The sequence below is a fragment of the Galeopterus variegatus genome, unplaced genomic scaffold, assembly GCF_000696425.1.
Source record: "Galeopterus variegatus unplaced genomic scaffold, G_variegatus-3.0.2 Scaffold13224, whole genome shotgun sequence".
Classification (NCBI taxonomy): Eukaryota; Metazoa; Chordata; class Mammalia; order Dermoptera; family Cynocephalidae; genus Galeopterus; species Galeopterus variegatus.
The window spans coordinates 1-23,111 of NW_007739335.1; the positions used below are offsets into that span (position 1 = coordinate 1).

A 23,111-nucleotide genomic window follows, 5' to 3' on the forward strand; every position below is an offset into this window, starting at 1 on the left:
AAAAAAAAAAAAAAAAAAAAAGAACAGACAAAAACAGATCAGCGGAACAGAACAGAGAGCCCAGAAATAAGTCCACATAAATGCAGTCAACTGATTTTGACAAAGAAGGTAATATAACAGAGAAAAAATAACCTGTTCAACAGACAGTGCTGTAGCAAGTGGACATCCACATGCACACACACACGCACTTTACATTCTTTACAAAAATTAACTCAAAATGGATCACATACCTAAATGTAAAATACAAAACTTTAAAACTCCTAGAAAATAACATAGGAGAAAATCTATACAACTTTAGGTTTGGCAATGACTTTCTAGATATAACACCAAAGGCACAATCCATGAAAGAAACAACTGAATTAAAAATTCGATTGAGTTAAAAATTCAACTGGACTTCACTTGAATTAAAAATTTCTGCTCTGGGGCCAGCCCGGTGGCGCACTGGTACAGTGCGCCGCTTGGGAGCGCAGCGGCGCTCCCGCCGAGGGTTTGGATCCCACATACAGACCGGTTCCCGCTCACTGGCTGAGCGAGGGGTGGGCGCAGCACCGAGGGTTGCAATCCCGTTGCCGGTCCTGGTCCGGTACGGGCGCAACACTGAGGGTTGTGGTCCGTTGCCGGACACGAAAAAAGACAAAAAGGAAAAAAAAAAATTTCTGCTCTGCAAAAGACCCTATCAAAAGAATGAAAAGACAAACTACAGACTGGGAGAAAATATTTGCAAAAGACATATCAGATAAAGGACTATTACCCCAAATACATACAGAACTCAAACTTAACAATAACAAAACAACCCAATCAAAGAATGGGCCAAAGACCTTAACAGACACGCCACCAAAGAAAATATACAGATGGCAGCATATGAAAAGATGCTCAAAATCATATGTCATCAGAGAATGCAAATTAAAACAAGATATTGCCACACACTTATTAGAATGGCCCAAATCCAGAACACTGACACAACCAAATGCTGACAAGGATGTGGAGCAACAGGAACAAGAAATGGCAGAAATGTAAAATGTAACAGCCACTTTGGAAGACAGTTTGGCAATTTCTTACAAATCTAAACATACTCTTACCATATTATCTACCAGTTGTTTTCCTTGGTATTTACTCAAAGGAGTTGAAAACTTATGTCCACACAAAAACCTGTACACAGATGTTATAGCAGCTTTATTCATAACTGCCAAAATTTGAGAGCAACCAAAATGTCCTTCAGTAGGTGAATGAATAAAAAAGCTGTGGTACATCCAATAGATTTTTCAGTGCTAAAAAGAAATGAGCTATCAAGCCATGAAAAGACATGGAGGAAACTTAAATGCATATTAATAAGTGAAAGAAGAAAATCTGAAAAGGCTACATATTATATAATTTCAACCATATGACATTCTGGAAGAGGCAAAATTATGCAGACAGTAAAAAGATCAGTAGTTGCCAAAGGTTGGGAAGTGGGCACTAATAGAGCACAGATTTTTAGGGCAGTGAACATACTCTGTATAATACTATAATGGTGGGCCGGCCCGGTGGTGCACTGCTACAGTGCGCCACTTGGGAGCGCGGCGGCGCTCCCGTCGAGGGTTCGGATCCCACATACAGACCGGCTCCCGCTCACTGGCTGAGCGAGGTGCGGGCGCAACACCGAGGGTTGCGGTCCCGTTGCCGGTCCTGGTCCGGTACGGGCGCGACACTGAGGGTTGCGATCCGTTGCCGGACACGAAAAAAGACAAAAAGGAAAAAAAAAAAAAAACTATAATGGTAGATACATGTCATTATACGTTTGTCCAAATCTATAGAATACACACACAGAGTGAACCCTGATGTAAACTGTGGACTTTGGGTAATAATAATATGTCAGTGTAGGTCCATCAATTTGTAACAAATGTACCACTCCGGTGGGGGATATTGATAATAGAGGAGGTTATGCATGTGGGGGGTTGTGAGGGGGAAATGGGTAATCTCTTACCTTCCTCTCAATTTTGTTGTAAACTTAAAATTGCTCTAAAAAAAAGTAGTCTTAAAAAATAAAGTCTATTTTTTTAAAAAAACAAAATGCACACACACAGTTCCTAACCATAAAAAGCTAATTAGCCCTGGCCCATTTGGCTGCAGGCCACCCCTCTCTTTCAACAGCTTCCTTCTTTTCAATAACTATAGTGGGTGTAGTGCATTTAAACCTCCTTTTCCTTCAGTGCCCCAAAGATGGAACTTCAAGTCTCAGAACTTTTTTCCTGCAATACATTGTAGCCAACAAGAGGCATAAATAAGTAAGATTTTAACTCTATTTCTGATTTAACTTTGGGTTTTGGGATATACAATGCAGAGATGGCCAGGAAACTCGGATTTCTTTGGTCACTAAGTTTTTAACGGATTTACTGTGTTTGCTGCATCATGAAGCAACTGTAAAGAAAGGGCATTATAGAAAGAGAACACTCTGCTTTGAATGCTCTGGTCAGATTATGATGAGAGCAGGCATATAGGCGGGCATCCTGAGATTCAATCCATGCTCTAATCTGTCTGAAGCTCACAAAATTCTCTCTGACCATCATATAGAAATAGTAGTATGGGGCCAGCCCCGTGGCTCACTCGGGAGAGTGTGGCGCTAGTAGCGCCGAGCCCGCGGGTTCGGATCCTATATAGAAACGGCCGGGGTGCTCACCGGCTGAGCGTGGTACAGACCACACTGTGCCAGGGGTTGCGATCCCCTTACTGGTCAAAAAAAAAGAAATAGTAGTATGATTTCTTTTAATCAATTACACCAGATTCTTTGGGGCTACAATGAGTAAATTATTCTTTTCATCCCTTTCCAATTGCTTCTGCTCTTTTTAGCTAATGCTCACGAAATTACTGATTAAATAGTATTACTTATTATACAGCTATTTAGATAATAAAGAACATAGAAACCAAGGAATAGTATAGATCACTTTGTATTTATTACATGTTTAACTGAACTTTTTCAAATTACAGAATTCAACTCCAAAATAAGGTAATAAATGCCTATTGAATTGTTATTCACTTGCATATTCTCTCCTAAAACTTTAACACAGCAAAACATCTATAATGACACGTGAATAGGTTCAGTGCACTTTCAGTGGCTCACAATCATGAGACAAAGACTACATTTATCCATGAAGATATAAGACAAATAGTTCAATATTTTAAAATATTATTGACATAAAATACAATAAGGGAAAAAAATAAAATACTGCACTTATACCACAATTCTTTTGGTAGCTGATAGTAGAATATTCTTTAAAATAAGGTTCCTCTGCAGAGCACATGCTATGCTTGGTATGCTTGGCACATTAGTACTTGGTAAATGCTCAGCTTCCATCTGCAGTTTCTCTAGGAGGACGCTTACTTGGGGCCTACTATCAAACCCTGAGGAGCCTCTCACCTCCTTTACTTCACAGGTGGGAACCTGACCCTTCTTCCTCTACCTGCTCCTAAGGCTTTCCTGTCTTCCCTTATTTCCCCCCAGATTCACACTTGCTACCCTCTCCATTCTCAGCAAAAATGCCTGGCACAAAACTCACACGGAGGAGCATGCCCCCATAGCTCTGACCCAGATGTTGTCCTTCACTGACTAAATTATGGCTATAAGGTAAAAAGAAGGAATCTACCCATAAATATCATTCTCCCTACTTTATAGTCACAACTCCTACAATGCAAAAAAGGTTGGTGATGCCTGATTTAGAACTTAAAACATTCAATGAATTTAGGCAGAATACATTCTGTCCTGAAGTTCCTTAAAATCTACTCTTTTCTATTATTGTTTGTTTTTAAAATCATAAAAATATAAAAATTGTAAACATTCTACTAAACATTTCAGTAGAAACTCTGTTACCCTACTTTTATTTAGTGGGTTCAGAAAGAACAAAAGTGACATTATATTCCCTTTGGCAGACCCAAAATCATGCTACCAACCTTAAATCTACCATTACACCTCTCCCACCATTAGATAGCTCTGTATGTCAAGCATGTCGCTCGTGACAACTGCTGCTGCTACTCATGAACACACTTTAACAAAGGAACAGAAAGCCCTTTGTAATCTCTCCCTAGTAGCTCTCCATGTGCATGCTGGGCATCCTGAACCTATGGTACCACACTCGACTCAGCCTCAGTGAGCATGTAAACACATGGAAGTAAGAACACAAAAAGCTGGAACACCTCCTCTACCATACGCTGCACTCCTTTGCAAAGTGAGAGGGCACTTCCTCTCGCTTTGTCAGAGTAACAGCTGAGTCAGATAAGGGGCAGCAGATGCTGCTGACAGAGGTAGGAATAAAGAGGAAGCTGATGAGGCTACTAGATACCAGTGTCCACCACACCACCAAAGTCAGCACATTCCCTTCATCATGATACTGCTGGGAGCCTAAGGATGAATCTGATTTTCTATTCAAAAGGAGGAACCTATTATATAGGAAATTCCAGTCACTTATTGCTCTTATAGTAAGGTTTTACTGTACATTTTTAAAAGAACGAAATTAATAAGATGTTAATTCTTTTTATTGAATAACTTAAAAATTAATCAAGAGAAAACAAAACAAAACACTGCTTTTGTTTTTAGGGAGGGAAATATTCTAGACACAAATGAGTAACGAAATCTATTAGGTCAGGGGAATCCCCTTAGCATCTTGATCAGCTGTGATTGATGAGATAAACTAAAACCAGAATTCCTGACCTGGTTGATAAACAGTACCAATTAACCAAAGTATTAACTGCAATGACTTAAAACTGTATTACCTGAATAGTCTCCATGGCAAAGTGTCAGAAAAAGTGAAATAATAAAATATTTTCCACAGCACCATAAGGTTTTATAAAATACTATTTCAGTTAATGTACAATCCCAAGATTTTGGTCCATCATCCATATTAGGATTAACCTCTTCTTTTACTGGTAACAGTTCTGACAGAGGCAATATAGGCATAACTATAACATGAAAATGATATATTTTACTGAAGAACCTGTATGGCATACTTAATCACTGCCTCAGCTATATCCATTGAGTGCTAAAGGATTCAAAGGCCAGGAAAGATAGTTTTACTATTTATACTCCAATCACACTTTTTAATTTGCCATCCTCTTATATCTGCTTGCTTTGGTACTGTGGGTTCTTATGCGTTTTGTTTCTATATGATAATATTTTGTAAATGGCTCTGAGTTTTTAAAATAAGAATACGGTGATTCACTGTGAATTTTATAATAATTGCAAGTGAAAAACAGATACATTTTATAGCCAAATTATCTGGAATTATGTATAACAAGTTATCTGTAATAAAAAATATACCACATATTGGACTCCCCAATATCTAACACGTTCATGAATCTCCTACAACTGTTAGTGTGTGCTATGCCGACTTAGCGCAACACCAATCTAAGCAAAACATAATTGAAAGTGTTGTCTTGCCTACCAAGAAACATACACTGTATTCCAAAGCAAATATGGATTAGGTTTCAGATTATCAATTTCATGTCTCCCTTCCATTAACGCAGAGAACTGAGACTTGGCTTTACTACAGATTAGCTAGCACTAGAGTAAACTTGCTATAAAATTATTTATAACAAAATAAATATTTTCAGTCCATCTACACTAAGTGCTATATAAACCATTTGCTATATAAACCATTAGCAGTTTATAACATTAGCTTAGGTCACTTTTTTGGGACCCAAACATACTGTACAATCCTGAGTAAAAGGTTAGGGACACAGTTTCTTGGGGATCTTTCTTGACCAAGAATCATAAAGAAAACACATAAATCATAACTTGTAATAATCCCCACTTTCACTAGAAGTACCATGAGTTCTTTCCACTTTGGTAAATAAGTTTATCTATGTAAACCATTTATCTTGATGGAGTAAAATTAAGCAGAACTTCTGCTAGGATCCCTCCACCACCTTTTGACACTGATGAAGTAAATAGTCAGGAAGAGTAGAGCAGGAAGATCTAAACCATAAGGCTAATAAGTCAGCATGAACTCGGCAATGCAGTAAGCACGGGATGGATGGGAGCAGCTGACAGGCCAATAGCCCTTCATTGCCTAAAACAAAACAAAAATGTAAAATTATTTAATAAAAAAGTGACTTCAAAAGACATTTCTTCAAGAAGATATACAAATGGCCAATAAGCACATGAAAAGATGCTCAACATCACTAATCACTGGGGAAATGTAAATTGAAACCACAGTGAGATACTACTTAACACCCATAAAGATAGCTATTATAAAAAAAAAAAATGTTGATGAAAATGTGATAAAACTGGAACCCATGTGCATTGCTTATGGGAATGTAAAATGGTACAATTGCTGAGAAATTGATATGGTGACTTTTCAAAAAATTAAATACAGAATTACCATATGATCCAGCAATTCCACTTCTGGGTGTATAATCACAAGAACTGAAAGCAGGGACTTGAACAGATATTTGTATATCCATGTTCATAGCAACATTATTCACTATAGCCGAACAGTGGAAGTAACCCGTGTCCACTGACAGATGAATGGATAAACAAAATGTAGTACAGTCATACAGTGGAATAATATTCAGGTTTAAGAAAGAAGGAAATTCTGACACATGCTACAACATGGATCAACTTTGAAGACATTGTGCTAAGTGAAATAAGCCAGACACAAAATGGCAAATATTGTATGATTCTACTTATTTAAGGTAACTAAAGTAGTCAAATTTATAGAGACAATAAGTGGAATGGTGTTTGCCAGGGACTGGGGAGGGAGGGGAAATGGGAAGTTAGTGTTTAATGGGTACAGAGTTTCAGTTGAGGAAGGTGAAAAAGTTCTGGAGATTGATGGTGGTAACAGTTGCACAACACTGCGAATATACTTAATGCTACTGAACTGTACATTTAAAAATGGTTAAACAGTTAAATTTTATGTTATGTGTATTTTCCAATAAAAAAATTTTAATACAGTCTGAAAAACACTCATCTGAAAGATTCTCATAATAGGAACACAGTTCTAAGAAGACTGACACTTCTAAGAGTTGATTTGTGTTCTGATTGTGAGAAAACTCCTATAAACACAGGATTGCCTTTTTGTAACTCTACGAACCTATAATTTCAACAACATGAAGTCTTAGTTTCTGTTGCAGAGTCTTCAAGGCAGAAGGCAACGTGGCTTGAGATTCTGACATTTTTACATTTTGCTTCACATCATTTGCAAAGGATAACCAGAGTTTTCCAAAGTCTTCAGTTGAGATTTTTAATGGTCTGAAAATAATTTTTAAAATTAGATATATGTCCAAAAGAATGAAATGATTCTAAACAAATATACATTTCAAATGACCCATGGGAATAAAACATAATCACTGTAAATCTGGGTCTGGCAAAATTTATGTTTTTAAACTAAATATGATTAGAATACTTAGTATCATCCTCCAACCTCATGAAAATAATGAAAGAAGATATTATGAAATTGAAAATGTCTTTTCTGTAACTCACTTAGTTCTCTTTCTGACTATTAGTCATTCCAGTAACATTTTACCAAGTAATTTCATGAATTATTCAATTATAGTATAAAACTTTTCTTTTATGTATACTTTGGATTTGGGGATAATGAGATACTCTATCAAAGTCATGTAAAAGAGAATGATTACAAAGACCTAGCACCTTAAATAAATTAGATCAAGGGAAAGACTTTTTAAAAACACATTATGAAAATGGTTTATGAGACTAAAGGTCAAATAGTTAAAATTGGGTATCTCTGGGGGGTGGAATTACAGGAAACTTTTATATTCTACTTATTCATATTTTTCTATAGCATTTGAATTTTATAAGTATACATTGATTTTATAGTCAAGAAAGAAGTTCTTTGTAAAGATATAAAGATTTTATTAATACACACAGAACTGTTTATGTTATATATATAGTGTTTCTTTAGATTACTAATGCTCATCATGGGATATATCTTCACTGTCACAGAATATAAATTTTGTGAAGGCTGAATTTTATCTTACACTGCAACACAGACATAAATACTCTGACAGACTGATAGACACGTTCTTACTAAAAGACCTTAAAGAGTGGGCAAAAATTATAGTAGTGTAACACAAGTAATGTGTGGAAGTTAAAAATTTTTTAGATATTCACTGGTATTCTTCATTCTTGGTTCAGGCAGTCTTCATTTTAAAAAATGTTGAAAGACAGTACAATACATTTATAAAACTAAATGAGAGCAAAAGTGTTAAGAGATTGTTTTAATTATTTTGTTAACACTGCACAATGCCTAATATAGTGCTAAATACGTATTATATGTTTAATAAAAGTTTAATCACTATATTGATTAATTTTCTTTTCTCTAAAGCTTAACAGATTTTATGAAATAATTAAATGAATAAAATACAAATGAGAAAAACTTCAAAAGCTTAAAAAAAAAGCCATGCAGAATCTTTGAATTTATTTCATTTTAGATATTACTTTCAGAAATTTTCCCAGATTACCAACCAACCCGACCTTAAGTCGGGTCTCATAATCTCCCTCTGTACCATTTATTTTCTCTTCATAGCAAAATCATAATTACGTATATATTTATGTGACTGTTCAATGTTTCTTCCATAGACTGGAAGCTCCCTGAAGGTAGGAAATGTATCTGGTTTTTAATTGTTATATTCCCTAGCACATAGCATAGTTTCTCTGCCCAGAGAAGAAGCCTAATAAATATTTGCTGAATGAATAAATAACATTCCTGAAAATATTTACCTAATGAAATCTAACAGTGATAAGTTTATGGAAAATTCCATTTGAACAGAATGAGTATCCATCATTTGATAATTTATAAAACCAGAAAGATTCTCTTCTGTAAAAGGTTTTTCCATCTGCACACTATATTGAAAGGTTTTGGTGCCTTCTGCTTCCATTACAGGCAAACAGCATCCCAGCTGCTCAGTGATCTGTAAATAAAAGTAATAAAAGTACTGAAGAAGGGATCAATACAGACTATTATATGAATACCGATTTTCTATTTAATTGAAGTGGTACAAAAGCATAGTAGTGTGAAGTTAATAACAAACTACATTATGAAGATGATTGACTTCTTGAGAAAAATTAACTAGCACAGACAAGAAATAACAGTACACAGGTCAAAATTACATACCAAATGGCATTACAGTTAAAGCCCTTGTATGATTATTTTTTAAAAGATTATTAAACTCTAGTCTGGAAGCTCTCAACACTGGCCAGCACCAGATTTTTGAAGCTAGCAGAGTTTAAAAAAAAAAAAAAAATAGAGATGTCTTCCATTCTCATTCTCTACCCTTATTCAAGATCTGGTGGTAGTGTTCAAGCAACTGGGTTGGGTTTTTTGTTTTTTAAGTTCCACAGGTGATTTAAATGTACATCTAGATTTGGGAACTTCTTCCCCAGTCAGTGACCCAGACAATATCCCATTCAACACATTCCAGTTCATAAAAGAAAAGGGGTCGGTTTCGTGGAAGACAGATATACATTATAACTCCACCAAGGACATCCACACAAAAATGCAATTAAACATACTCCCAGAAATCAAAATGGCAGTCTCTTGGAGCTAGAAAAGAAACAGAAGTGATGTCTGAGCACTCAGTGCAGAATAATCCATCAGTGAGAGAAAAAAGAGGTAATATACACATTTACCCTTCAATATTTTTACTTGATTTGTTAAATAATTTCAGAATTTCCTGTCAGTAGTTATGACAAGAGTGAATGAGACATTTACAGAGTGCAGGAAAAGAGAACACTAAGTACACACTGAAAATAAACAATAATACTTACCAGGTGCCATGTACTGCTGTAAGCATTTTACAGGTATTAACTCATACCTTCACAGTAACAGGCACACACTGTTAACATTCTCATTTGAAACATAAGCAAACCGAGGAACAAAACAGTCAAATAACCTGACCATGTAACACAGCTAATGAGCTGTAGAAGCAAAAGTTAAAGCCAAGCAGTCTAAACCAAGAGCCTACATTTTCACTGTGCTCCATCTAAACTCACTTTGTAGCTACGACCTTCCCCAATACAATCTCTATTATGCTTCCTTCCTTGCCTCTTTCGAACAATTTTTCCCTACTCAAAATAGTAAAAAATTGGGCCAGCCCCATGGCTCACTCAGGAGAGTGCGGCGCTGGTAGCACCGAGGCCGTGGGTTCGGATCCTATATAGGTATGGCCGGTGCGGACCACACCGTGCCGAGGGTCGCGATCCCCTTACCAGTCAAAAAAAAAAGGGAAAGGGCCGGCCCGTGGCTCACTCGGGAGAGTGCGGTGCTGATAGCACCAAGGCCTCAGGTTCGGATCCCATATAGGGATGGCCGGTTCACTCACTGGCTGAGCGTGGTGCTGACAACACCAAGTCAAGGGTTAAGATCCCCTTACCGGTCATCTTTTTAAAAAAAAAAAAAAAGGAAAAAATTTGTCATACCTTTTACCTGTTTTTGCAAAGAAGGTAAAAGAAGGAGAAATTTAAAAACCATCAGAAGAGCGAACAGCAGAAACATTATTAGCGAGCACTGTCCATTTAAGGCAGAAATAACAAACTATTCATTTTCTTACCTTGAAATTTTCTGCAGGAAAAATTTCTAAGTTAGCACTTTTCAGTTCCAAACCACTCTTATTAGTGATTGACCAGACCATCAATAAACAATCATCTTTCCAAATTTTGTAAGAAAACACTGATATGGTTTCATTATTACAGACCTCCATAAGATTTGAATGTATGCATTCAGTAGTTTCCTCCAAAAAAGAAGAAGCTAAAGACATTTCCTTGGCAACTGAGACTGCAGTAGATTGAGGAGGGTGAAAAATTTCCATATCGTTATCAGCAAACAAAGAAGGTGCAGACAGGTTGCAATTTGAGAGTTTCTCAACCAAGGGTAGTTCTGTGAGAGGCTCAGAATCCAAAAGTTCCAAACTGAGAGAAAATTTCTTTAGTTCCTTGTCTCCTCTATCCTGTAAAGTATTCAAATAATAATCTTCATCATATGACACATTTGACAAAGAACTAACAGAAGAACAGGTCATACTGTGAGAATGGGCTGTTTCTCCACTTTTGGTTTCCTTGATTTTTGATTTCCTTCTGAACTTGTGAGAGACATTATCTGCTTTTCCAAGCTGCAAAAATAAAATAGTAATAACATAAAAGAAACCATTCTATTAGTCATGAGTTTTAAACATTTTCTGTAATTCCAAATGAGCAGTTTACTAACTTGCTCCAAAAAATCAGAGATGAAGAAAATGTTAAGACCTAAAATTTGGACAGCTACATAACTTTGAAATATTAGCTAAATCTTATTTCTTTTTAAAAACACATAAAATAAAAAAAGAAATAAAGTCAAAAAGTCAGTCATGAACAATTCTAAAAACTTGATAGATTTCAGAATACTAGATTACAGAATTGGACAAATTAAAAATACTGAGAAACCTAGCCATTTTTTGAGTTTCCAGAGTTGTCCTGTAGAAGACTAAGTTACCCTCAAATGCAGAGATGATCCAAACTGTTTTAATAATCTATAACAATCACGATTTCACAGCCTATGAGTTAATAAGCAGAGAAGAAAAACTGGTTTTACCTCAAGAATCAACTGGCAAAGGCTGACTGGAAAACTCAGCAGGAAAGAATTCTATAACTGACTGATGATGTATGTTTGACACAGACTCAGGAGACAGGAACAGAAAATTTGCCATCCTTGATTTAAACCTTCTGAGGAATGGTTCGTGAATCTAAGTAAGAAGAGTGATGGTTCAAGTGTTCCCTTGCCTCACAAAGTTCTATCTAGAATCAGTGCAGCAAACTGACACTATTCTAAGTCCATGTCTCTATCCTTCTGGGGGCTTCAACACTGCACAGTTACCCTTCACATGATTCTAGTTAATCAGAATTCTAGTTCCCTTTTCATAACATCTCCATTCCCCTCAAGCCCCAACACTTTCTTCCAACACTAAGCAGATAAGTTTGTCTCTGACCTCCCAATTCATAAGTGATTAAACAAGAACTAATATTCTATTAACACAAAAACAAGGGAAACTGCGGATGGGAGAGTGGGCAATGGATTTCCAATTCCAATAATCATGGGACTCAAATTAGACGTATATTAGACTGCTTGATCCTGTCCCTCAGGTCACTGATTCTCTGTTCCTTTTTTGTTTTGTTTTGTCTTTTCTTTCTCGCCGTGTTTCATTTTGGATAGTTTCTATTACTTTGTCTTCAAGTTTAATGAACTCATCTGCACTGTCAATCTGTTGTTAATCAGAAGCTACACAGGCCAAAACACACTGTAGTGACATCTTTGTTAAAATACTTAAAGAAAAGAAACAGTCAGCCTAGCACTGCAATCCAGAGAAAATGTCTTCTAAAAATGAAGATGAAATAAAAAGGTGAAGGTGAAAAAATTAAAAAGAACTTGACTCTTAACAGTGAACTATATAAAAAATTAACTCAAAATAAATAACTGACCTAAAAATAAAAGTTAGTTAAAATGAAATACATCAACCCAGCCTTGATCTATGTAACTGAGAACCTTAAACGTGAGAAAAATCAGTATGGAATAGTCTGAGGGAGAAAAGCAGCCATACAAAAGGAGGCATGATACAGAAGGAGCACATCTCTAGCTAGTCCCAATCCTGTCTGCTCTGTCCTAGCGACAGAGGAAAACTTGGGGTTGAGAGGCAAGAGGATACATGCTAATTGTATCTCATCATTAGCTGCTCCTCCTTCTGCACGATGCCACTCAGTTGAGCCAATTGGATTTTCTCTTTTTGGCTCTGGAGCTGGAAAATGATGGCAAGTGAGAGCTGTGGAAACCATTTCCCACCATGTGTACAGAGGATAGTCAGGAGGTTTTACAGAGCCAGTTTTTTGTACAAACAGGGTACACAGATTCTTAGAGGAACATAACTGATTACTTACCAAATTGATAGTGCTTTCTGATCCTAGTCCAACAAATAATGATGATGCCAGCAGCTGCTTTTCTTTCTCTTCTTTAGATTGGGTAAGCACTTGACACTGATCCTTTTTTGTTTTAGCTTGATCTACATTCTCCATTATACTCTCTTGAGGAATAGGCAGAGCTTCAGTTTCTTCACCAGTTTTGCTCTCCTTCTTGGGAAGATAGCCCTCCTTCCCCCACAATTTCTTTATACCTTCCAGCTTCAAGCTATTTGTCCTAAGGAGATTGATAATGAAATCAAGTCAATTTAAATAACTACTAAGTAGTTATTTTGGGGGGCATTTTTTCCAAAACACATCATTACCCATGGCCTTTTAGAAACAGCTTTCATATATATTTTATATGCCAGAAGTAAAACCTAGATCTCTAGATTTTACTTTAGTTACAGCCAACATTCCCCCACACCATAGTCACATGATTTAAGATACCACTACTCTAGACTTAGTTTAAAATTTCAGACCATGTAATTTTCACTCAATTGCTTAGATAAGTTGCACAAAAATAGAATTATTGTAAATTGGTTCCTTTCCCCTACTGACTTTTCAAAAATACCTTATCTTTAAAATTCTGATGGGTTAAATATCAGAAATGACTCAAGTTTCTTAGCTGTATATAAAGGGATTAAACCTATATAAATTCACTAAATAAAATCCTGTTGAAAGCAAAAAAAATCATTCAAATATACTCCTATGTATAAATTTACTTTTAATACAGAAGGTTTTCTTAATGTGAACACTAGCTACATTTTCAAATATTATAAATGTACTTCTATAAAAGTAAAATAAGGCACTGGCTGGTTAGCTTAGTTGGTTAGAGGACGGTGCTGATAAAACCAGGGTCCAGGGTTCAATAACTGTACTGGCCAGCTACCAAAAATAAAATAAAATAAAAATAAAATGAGGTTTGGTCTACAAAAGAAAGAGCATGAGGCTTAGGAATTTTTTATACCTGAGCTGAAGAAGAAATAAAGTAGTGATTAAGTGCCAGGTATCTGACCCAAAAAGCCCAGGCAAGGCATCTAGGCAAAAAGTCCAGGGCCAAATTTAGAATATGGACTCATCTAATGTTGTCCCAAAAGTTACAACTATGAATCTGAAGTGACTAATACCATCGTAAGCACAGGCTGAAACAGCCATAGATTGTCCCTATTGTTCTCCTATAAGAACATTAATTAGCTTGATTGTGGTAATAATTTTACAATGTATATGTATATCAAAACATCATGTTTTACACCTTAAATATATACAATTTATATTTGCTAATCATAGGAAGAAAATACTATCAAAAAAAAATAAAAATAGAACTATGTGTCCTTGGCACCTGGCTCATTTAAGCATCCCTTGTCATGGTCCAAAACAACATTCTAAAAATTTCTACTACAAGTTAGGAAGATCATGAAATGAATATAAAAGGAAGACTCAGAAATATCTGTATTCATTATTATTCCCACCTAATTTGTTGAAATCGTGATCAATTTGATTTTCTGTAGTAGGCCAAAAACAAAAAGCAAGTAGTTATACTTCATACTGAGTAAAGAATTAATGCTATTAAGTAGTAAGTGACTGAGGCAAATTTGAATGTTAATAAAGAATGCCCTACAAGGAACTGGTTTATTCTTCGCAATGATTTTTACTGCTGTGTGTTTCTTTACAAGTATCTTCATTTCCCTGTCTCTTTTAGGTACCAAAAGAGTTTTCTAAAAAGTTTTTAAATGAAATAAAACATTAATAAACCTCTTAGAAGAAAATTGGTTGCCCTTACCAAAAGCAGATCCAAAAGTGGTCATGGGAATCACTAAAATGACCCTTTGCATCCCTAGGATCTCAAAAGCAGGACCTCTAGGAAATTCATGAATACCCACAGTACAATTACAGTATCTTTGTACCCTCCTGAACTGACATATTTCCTTTAATTATTTACTCAAAAAAAAAAAAAAAAAGAACAAGTACCCAAGTTTCATTAACAAATGATTCAAATATTAGTTTAACAAAAAAAGGCAGGTGTGGTGGACCCTGGGCTGCTCCATCCAGATCTACCTTCAGTAAGTACGGTTGGAAGTGCTGCTGGGAGTGCTGGCAGGGACTGCCTCAGCTGCAGAGGGCTGCCTCACCTGAGATCACACACCTTCCAAGGCAGCCCACATCCAGTGATTGGTGAACAGAAGTGTAAAATCCTGGCCACCCATCTTGGCCCAACTCAGGACGACTGTGAAGGGTCATTCTACATCCAGACCTCCCCATGGGGCCAGCAGAGGCTTTTGTTGACAATGCATTGCATCTTAACTTCTTCCTAGGCCTAAACCTGCTTCTTTCCTCTTCCTTCCACAGGTGTCAATCCCAAGGGCACTCCTAAATATTCTGCATACTTAATGTCACTGCAGAATGTGCTTCTCAGGGAACCCAACCCACAACAACAGGCAAAATGAGAGGGTGCTAGAAAATGAGCCGAAAAAGAGCTTTAAGCTATTTTAAAGATGTTTCTCACTTATTTTATATGCATACATGCCTATTATCAGCATAAATTTTCTGTCATGCATTACGTATAGACAATCTAAAAAGTGGGAAAATACATTAGAGATACACAAAATATGCCTCAATGATATGAAACATACTATAAAAGAATTTTTTTAAACATGAGTCATTTTTGCCTGGATCTTGACAACACTATTATGGTTTTATGATTTTATATGGTGTGCATTTATATTATTTTTAATAAATCTGCATTCAAACACAGATGCAAATTCTGACCAAGTAACCATCAAAATATTAGGGGTGTACTTTAACTCAACCCTAGGAACTCCCATTTAAGATAGGGTGCTGTCCAGTAATAGGGTTTACAGGTAAGAAATTCTAAATTGGGCTTGGTACTATTTTATTCTCTGCTTGCCAGAGACTGTAGAAGAGCAACTGTCTCTACTCTAAAGCTGATTCGCCTTACCAATTACCACATTGGTTCCTAATCTTAAATAATGTGTGAGCTGTGGTCCTCTTTGGAAAAAAAAATTTAAATTCATCTCTCATGTTCCATTTCATGATAATGTAGCATACACAATTCCTTAGTTTTGCCAAAAGCCATTTCTCTGAATAGTCCATGTACACATACAGGATTTATAAGGCCCTGTCATGTCTCCCAGTTCAGTACTAAATAACAGATGCTGTCACCTGTTGTGCAGGTAAAAGGGACTGTGTAAGTTCCTCCCTGAGATTGGAGGGTTCCTGTCTCTCTTTCCCTTGCCTCTTTGTTCTTTCGGGACACTTAATTGCTGTCACCTCTGTCATCACATGCTCACAAACCATATCTGCACCCTATGCTTGTAGTACCAAAATTAAATGTCTGGGAAAGAAAATAAGCCTTTTAACAGAGCAGGAAAAAATTAAGAAAAAACTTTACCTTATGCCATTTCATTCAGCATATCATTCTACATTCCTCATAATCTATTTGGGTCATTTTTCTGATAAATACTTCTTATGACCATCTCATTGGAAGATTGACAAATACAAAGATGATCACAAAATAAGATGACCAACTTTTTAATGAATATACATGAACTCAAAATTCAAATGTCATCCTTCAAAGTTGTCACCTTTGAGATTTTATCACATTTACTCCAAAAACGCTGCCATTACTTAAAATATTTTTGAACTCTTTTAGATGAAGCTCCTTCATAAACAAGGTCATTTTCTTTACTGTCACGTCAGTATATTGACCAAAATTATTCATATTAATTGTTAATTGTATTTGGTAAACTCAGCTTTTGGATAGTGATGAGAATGATAGTAATGACAACTATTATTAATGATTGACAAATGTTAGCTGCTATTATTATGTACTATGTACTTTATACACACAATCTCATTTTATTAACTTAATTATGTTTCTAAAAGGAATTTAATTATATTTTCAAAGTCAAAATCTACCTTAAAAGGATAATACTTAGCACCAAATAAGATATTAAAACAAATATATCACAAATTTTCAAGGTGGCTGGAAAGAAGCCCAGGAAGCATTTTTAGTAAACAGCTTTCTCAGGTGAGTATACACATTCTTCAGGTCTATACAGCTTCCCCAGGTGATGTTAGTCACCTTACTTTATGATTATCTTTATGTTTGTCAATCTTCCAGTGAGATGGTTATAAGAAGTATTTATCAGAAGAACAAAATGATTATGAGAAATGTAGAATAATATGCTAAACACTTACCTGGGTGTATAAGTTCTAACATGCTTCTTTAAAAACATATATATGTGTATACATATATTTTTACAATAAGTAGCAATAACACACACATTATTACTATCTGTAAAGCTTATACATATCTATGCTGTCTTGGAAGGTAGGTAAGCTCTTAAAGTATAACGACATGATATACAATATCAATACCTTCAGACCAATAAACAGAAACAACTGAAACAACAGCCCATACAAAATTTAGTTTCTAGGAACCTTTCTAAGCCATTATATTAAAACACAATGCCACAAATGTGCCTCTTCCTTTGAATTATTTGAATTCCACTGAAATAATAAACTTCTTGGAAGTCATGATAAAATAAGCAAATAATGATCATGATGATATAAAGCAGAAGCAGAAAACAAATGGAATGGTAAAAAACATTTAAACACTCCCATAGTCTCAATTTTAATAGAAAGGAACTTACTCTTTCAGCCCTGTCTCAGCACTATTCCCAGATATATCTGAACCAAGAGAGATGCCAGCAGGAGACTGTCGTCCAGTGAAGCCAGATGAAGAAAAGGAGAGTCCATATGGTTCAAAATTGAGAACTAGAAATTTAAAACAATAACAGAGGTTCATATTTAAAACAAAGCAAAAACTATCAAAGATACATTCACTAGTGAAATACCTGAAGACTGGAATCCAGTCTTCAATTTTTAAACAGTGAAGAAACTTTGGGGATGATCTAATCAAATATTTATAGCAATAATAATAAAGCAGCTACCATTTATTGATTATCTACTCTAAGTCTTCATATTACTAGGTCATCAAACTATCATTCATTTTTATCTTTTTACCTCCTTTAGAAGCTAAAATGAATTCAATTAGGAAAGATAACTGATAAACCAGATCTACTGAAAAGTTGCTGCTCTCATGCAAAAATGTTTAATGAGCTATGAATGAAAAGATGAACATATTTTGTTTAACAAAATGCTCCTAGGTATACATTCTTATACCAGATGGACTGATGGAGCCCAGAGTGTGAAATCTCCCTTACTGACAAAGAACAAGGTTATCTCAGGTTCTGATTCCTTTGAATCCATATAACCTTAAATGAATTCAATCAGAGTCATGAAAATTCCTATTGTTGTGGTAGAGCAGATGCCAATATCCATTCTCCCTTTCCTTCTAAGTAATAGAACTCTCAATTCTAAGATACATGGCCACCCAGAAAAGAGATATTTCCACACTCCTTTGCCACATGACTGAGTTCTGGCCACTGACTTCTAGGAGGAGTCCTCCTGGAAGAGAAAACAATCTTTCTTCTCCCACTTCTTCTTTTCTATTGGCTAGACTGAAACATGATTGCTGGAGTGCAAGCAGCCATCTTGGATTGTGAAGTCAAACACTGAAGATGCCAGGACAGCAAGAGAAGTGGAGACTGGGTTTCTTATAATCATGAAGCTATCAACAACCCTAAGCTGACAACTTCTGGATTTCTTTATTTTTATTTTTGGGGGGTAGCTGCCTGGTACGGGGATCTGAACTCTTGATGTTAATGTTATCAGCACCATGCTCTAACCAACTGAGTTAACAGACCAGCCTGGATTTCTTTAATGTGAAAGAGCAATAACCATCTACCTTGTATGAGGCCCCACTTTATTAGTTTATTAATATGCTAATTAGCTAATCCTAATCCTAACTGGCAAATTTATCTTTATGGACTGTCTAGATTATAACAAAAAGGACCTTCTTATAAATATCTTAGAAAATATAAATGTCATCTTCTGTACTTACTATCCACATTTTACAAATGAGGAAGCTGTGGCAAAGAGTTTGCCATGAACTCACCCCAGAATAGCAAACACAGGAAATGACAATGCCAGATATGAACTCAGATACTCTAGCTCCAGAGCTGTACTTTCAATTATTACATTATACTCCTCCTCCAAAGGAAATAACACCTAATCCAAAGACTACTAAATAAATGCTTCTTGGCTAAATGAATGATACAGAACAGGAATCAATGAGCAACAAAATAAATAAATAAATAAATAATAATCAGAACAACTGAATTCTTGACATTGGTCTGGTATTAGCTAGGTATGTGAACTAGACCTTAAGTTTTTTTTGTCTGTAAAGTGAAGGGTTAGGACTACAAATGTTGATCTAATAACCAGGATCATGCTGACTTCATAGAATCTGTCAATGATCTCTTTATACATGCAGGCAAGCTTTCAAAGATTCAGATACAGAAGGTACAGAAGTAGTGCTCAAAACTCTGTCTCATTTTTTTTTAAACTCTCCGTGATTCTGATTCATAATCATATTTGGAAACCACTTGTCTAAATCTCTCTAAGGCCCTTTTCAGCTAGAACATCCTCTCATTCCAAGTTTTTCAATCATCTAGCTTAATCTAGCCACTACTGGCCTCTTTTTAATAGCATATATAGCAGTCAAACATCCAGCCTCTGAATTAACACTTCCGGTAACAATGAAAAGCTCAAGAAATTCTTCCTATGCACAATTAAAGACAAAGAGTTTAATCCAAAGAGCAGAAAGAAGTTCAAAATTAGAGGTATAGAGTTAGAGAGAAGAGAGAGAGAGAAAAAAACCCAAAAAAACAAAAACTAGACATAGAAGGGAACAGTATCTGAAGAACAGACAGATAAAATTTCAATTCTGAGACAGAAGAATTAAAGATTGTCATCAAAGGAAGGCCTGGAAAGGCTCAAAGGTAAGAACGAAGTTCAAACCATACTATTTTCATTCTCTAGTGAAAACTCCCCCAGATCCACACAGTGATGAATAAAAGGCCAAAGAATTTAAAGAGTTGACTAGAAGTACAAGAGCTCATGTGCATGTGAGGAGCACAAGAAAAACGACAGGCAGAAAGAGCCAGGAGCACCAAGGTAAAGGGATCAGATCCCTTTAAGGCCAGCTGTCAAAAAAGAGACAGACAGGAAGGAAGAAAGGAAGGTTAGGAGGGAAGGAGGGAGGGGAAAGAAAAGGAAAGAAAGAAAGAAAAAGAAGGAGCCAGATAGGTGAATTGCAACTTACTGAATATATAGAAGTTAACCAGGTGAAGAAAGAGAGCAAAGGGAAATTCATGCAGAAGAGAAAGCATGAGCTGTAGGCACAGAGACCTTGGAGTTTAAAGCTACTAAAGTAGCCCAGGTGAAAGATCATAAAGTACAAACTATCCTAAGCGTAAGTGAGTAATTCAATATTTAACCTATTTGTCAGAGGTCTGCATTATATGGACTTACCTTTATGTTACCTTGTGCTGCAATTCTTTTATACCTTGACCATTTGGCTATACTTCCCTGAGAACCCTCAAGCTATTATTTATTATTAATTATTATTTAATTTTAATTATTTTAATAATTAAATATATAAGTATTGTTATTTAAATTTTTTCCTAAGTAACAAACTTTGTTTTTATAGCAGTTCTAGGTTTTTATAGAGAAATGGAGCAGAAAGTACAGACAGTTCCTATACCCTGCCCTCACACACAGTTTCTCCTATTATCAACATGTTACATTAGTGTGGTACATTTGTTACAATTATGAACCAATATTGATCTATTATTATTATTAACTCAATTTTACATTAGGATCCCCTTTTGTGTTGTACAGTTCTCTGGGCTGAGAGACTATCAACCTCAACTTGACATGGTTTTGTAAAAGTCATAGTTCAATAGACAAGAGATTAAACTGCTGTTTCCCCTTACTATTTCCAGTGTTACCCAACACTGGGGCTACAATATACTTGAATAATGTTTTAATAGAATAATCCACAGATTCCTAAATGCTTTCTTTGGGTGGGAACTGGTAATAAAATTTGTTCCCCACCACCCCATTTATTTTTGCCAATTCTTAGTATCTTACAATATCTTTCTGAAGTTTATTCTTATAAACTGGACATTTTTCTTCCCAATGGAGCTGAGTATCACTTATTAAAGTGACATTTAACTACTACTCTCTACAAATGATTTATAAAAATCTCTAATGAGATTAGTACCAGTACTGATCGATACTTGAAGGATTCCAGAATTAACAATTCTTTATGCAGAAAATACCTATTTCCCTGTTACTCTTTATTTTGTCTTACAGCCAGTCCCAATTCTAAAATATGTAATTCTATAACTTATTCCATAAGTATTTATTAAGCACTTGCCATGTCCTGTCTCATAGCCAATTTCCTTTTCTATAATAATCTAAGCTCAAGAAATTTCAATTTTGCTTTAAAGAACTTTTGAAAAATATGTTTGGGAGGAGAGAGGAAGAGCCTATTTAAGAGCTTAACCCCATTTATGATGATGGTTCTATGGGGAAAAAAATGCACTTGGCAAAGGACTGCATCAGCTTGGGGAATTCCAGAGCTATCTATCTATTATATTTGTGTCAGCAATTAACTTATTTTAAGAAAGAAAATAGCCAATGCCAGGAATTAGGCTCATCATCTTACCTCCCCTTCCCTACTTGACTCCTAACTTTAGTAATGGCAACTGATGGCTCCCAGACATTTTCACTCCATGCCCTGGATGTCATATGACCTTTATAAGCAATATAGTCACAGGTTGGGCAATTATAATTGAAAACTTTACTTTTTTCTCCCATCATATTCTACCAATATATAAGGAGTTAATGGGGAAGAAATTGATTACCCTTTGAAAGACAATTGAATTTTCTAGGCCATTAGGTATCACTGTGCTAAATAAATATATCAAAAGCCTTAAAAGACAGGGATTGCATTGAATCTACAGATTGTTTTGGGCAGCATGAACATTTTAATGGTATTAGTCCTACAATCCATGAACATGGGACGTCTTTTCATTTATTTGTGTCTTTTTTGATTTCTTTCATCAATGTTTTATAGTTCTCAGTGTTCAACTCTTTCACCTTCTTAAATTTATTCCTATGTATTTTATTCTTTTCAGTGCCATTATAAATGAGGCTGTTTTCCTAATTTCCTTTTCAAATAATTTATTGTTAGTGTATAGAAATGCAACTGAGTTTTGAATGTTGATTTTGCATACTGCAACTTTACTGAATTCACTTAGTAGTTCTAAGAGGTTTTTTATTTTATTTATTTATTTATTTTTCCTTTTTTTGTCTTTTTTCGTGTCCGGCAACGGATCGCAACCCTCAGTGTCGCCCCCGTACCGGACCGGGACCGGCAACGGGATCGCAACCCGCAGTGTTGCACCCGCACCTCGCTCAGCCAGTGAGCGGGAACCGGTCTGTATGTGGGATCGGAACCCTCGGCGGGAGCGCCGTCGCGCTCCCAAGCGGCACACTGTAGCAGTGCGCCACCGGGCCAGCCCTCTAAGAGGTTTTTTAAATGGAACTTTTAGTATTTTCATTATATAAGATGATATTGTCTGCAAGGACAGACAATTTTACTTCTTCCTTTCCAATTTGAATGCCTTTCTTTCTTTTTCTCGCCTAAATGCTCTGGCTAGAACTCTCAGTACTATATTGATTACAAATGGGAAGAATGGGCATCTTTGCCTTGTTCCTGATCGTGAGAGAAAAAGTTTTCAGTTTTTCACCATATAATGTTATGACGTTAACTGAGGACTTTTCATATATGGCTTTTATTATATTGAGGTATTTCTCCTATTCCTAGTTTGTTGAGAGTTTTTGTCATGAAAGGGTGCTGAATTTTGTCAAATGCTTTTTCTGTATGTATTGAGACAATCGTGTGATTTTTATTCTTTATTCTGTTAATGTGGTATATCACATTAATCAATTTACATGTGCTGAACTATCCTTGCATTCCAGGGATAAATCTCAGTTACAGTGTATGATCCTTTTTTTTTTTTCCTTTTTTGTCTTTTTTCGTGACCGGCAACGGATTGCAACCCTCAGTGTCGCGCCCGCACCGGACCGGGACCGGCAACGGGACCGCAACCCTCGGTGCCACGCCCGCCCCTCGCTCAGCCAGTGAGCGGGAACCGGTCTGTATGTGGGATCCGAACCCTCGGCGAGAGCGCCGCCACAC

General features: G+C 36.0%; 1 protein-coding gene across 1 annotated transcript in view; it reads right to left on the bottom strand.

The window, feature by feature from the left end:
* Positions 1-3,753: 3,753 nt before the first annotated feature.
* LOC103581515 (AP-4 complex subunit epsilon-1-like) overlaps positions 3,754-23,111 on the bottom strand; it is a 20,596-nt gene continuing 1,238 nt past the window's right edge. Inside the window, exons 2-7 of the mRNA XM_008563329.1 lie at positions 17,587-17,710; positions 12,893-13,148; positions 10,540-11,097; positions 8,711-8,901; positions 7,065-7,222; positions 3,754-6,038 (exon numbers count right to left, since the gene is read on the bottom strand). Coding sequence (XP_008561551.1) covers positions 5,878-6,038; positions 7,065-7,222; positions 8,711-8,901; positions 10,540-11,097; positions 12,893-13,148; positions 17,587-17,710 — 1,448 coding nt within the window. The 3' untranslated portion in view covers positions 3,754-5,877. The remainder of the gene's footprint in view (positions 6,039-7,064; positions 7,223-8,710; positions 8,902-10,539; positions 11,098-12,892; positions 13,149-17,586; positions 17,711-23,111) is intronic.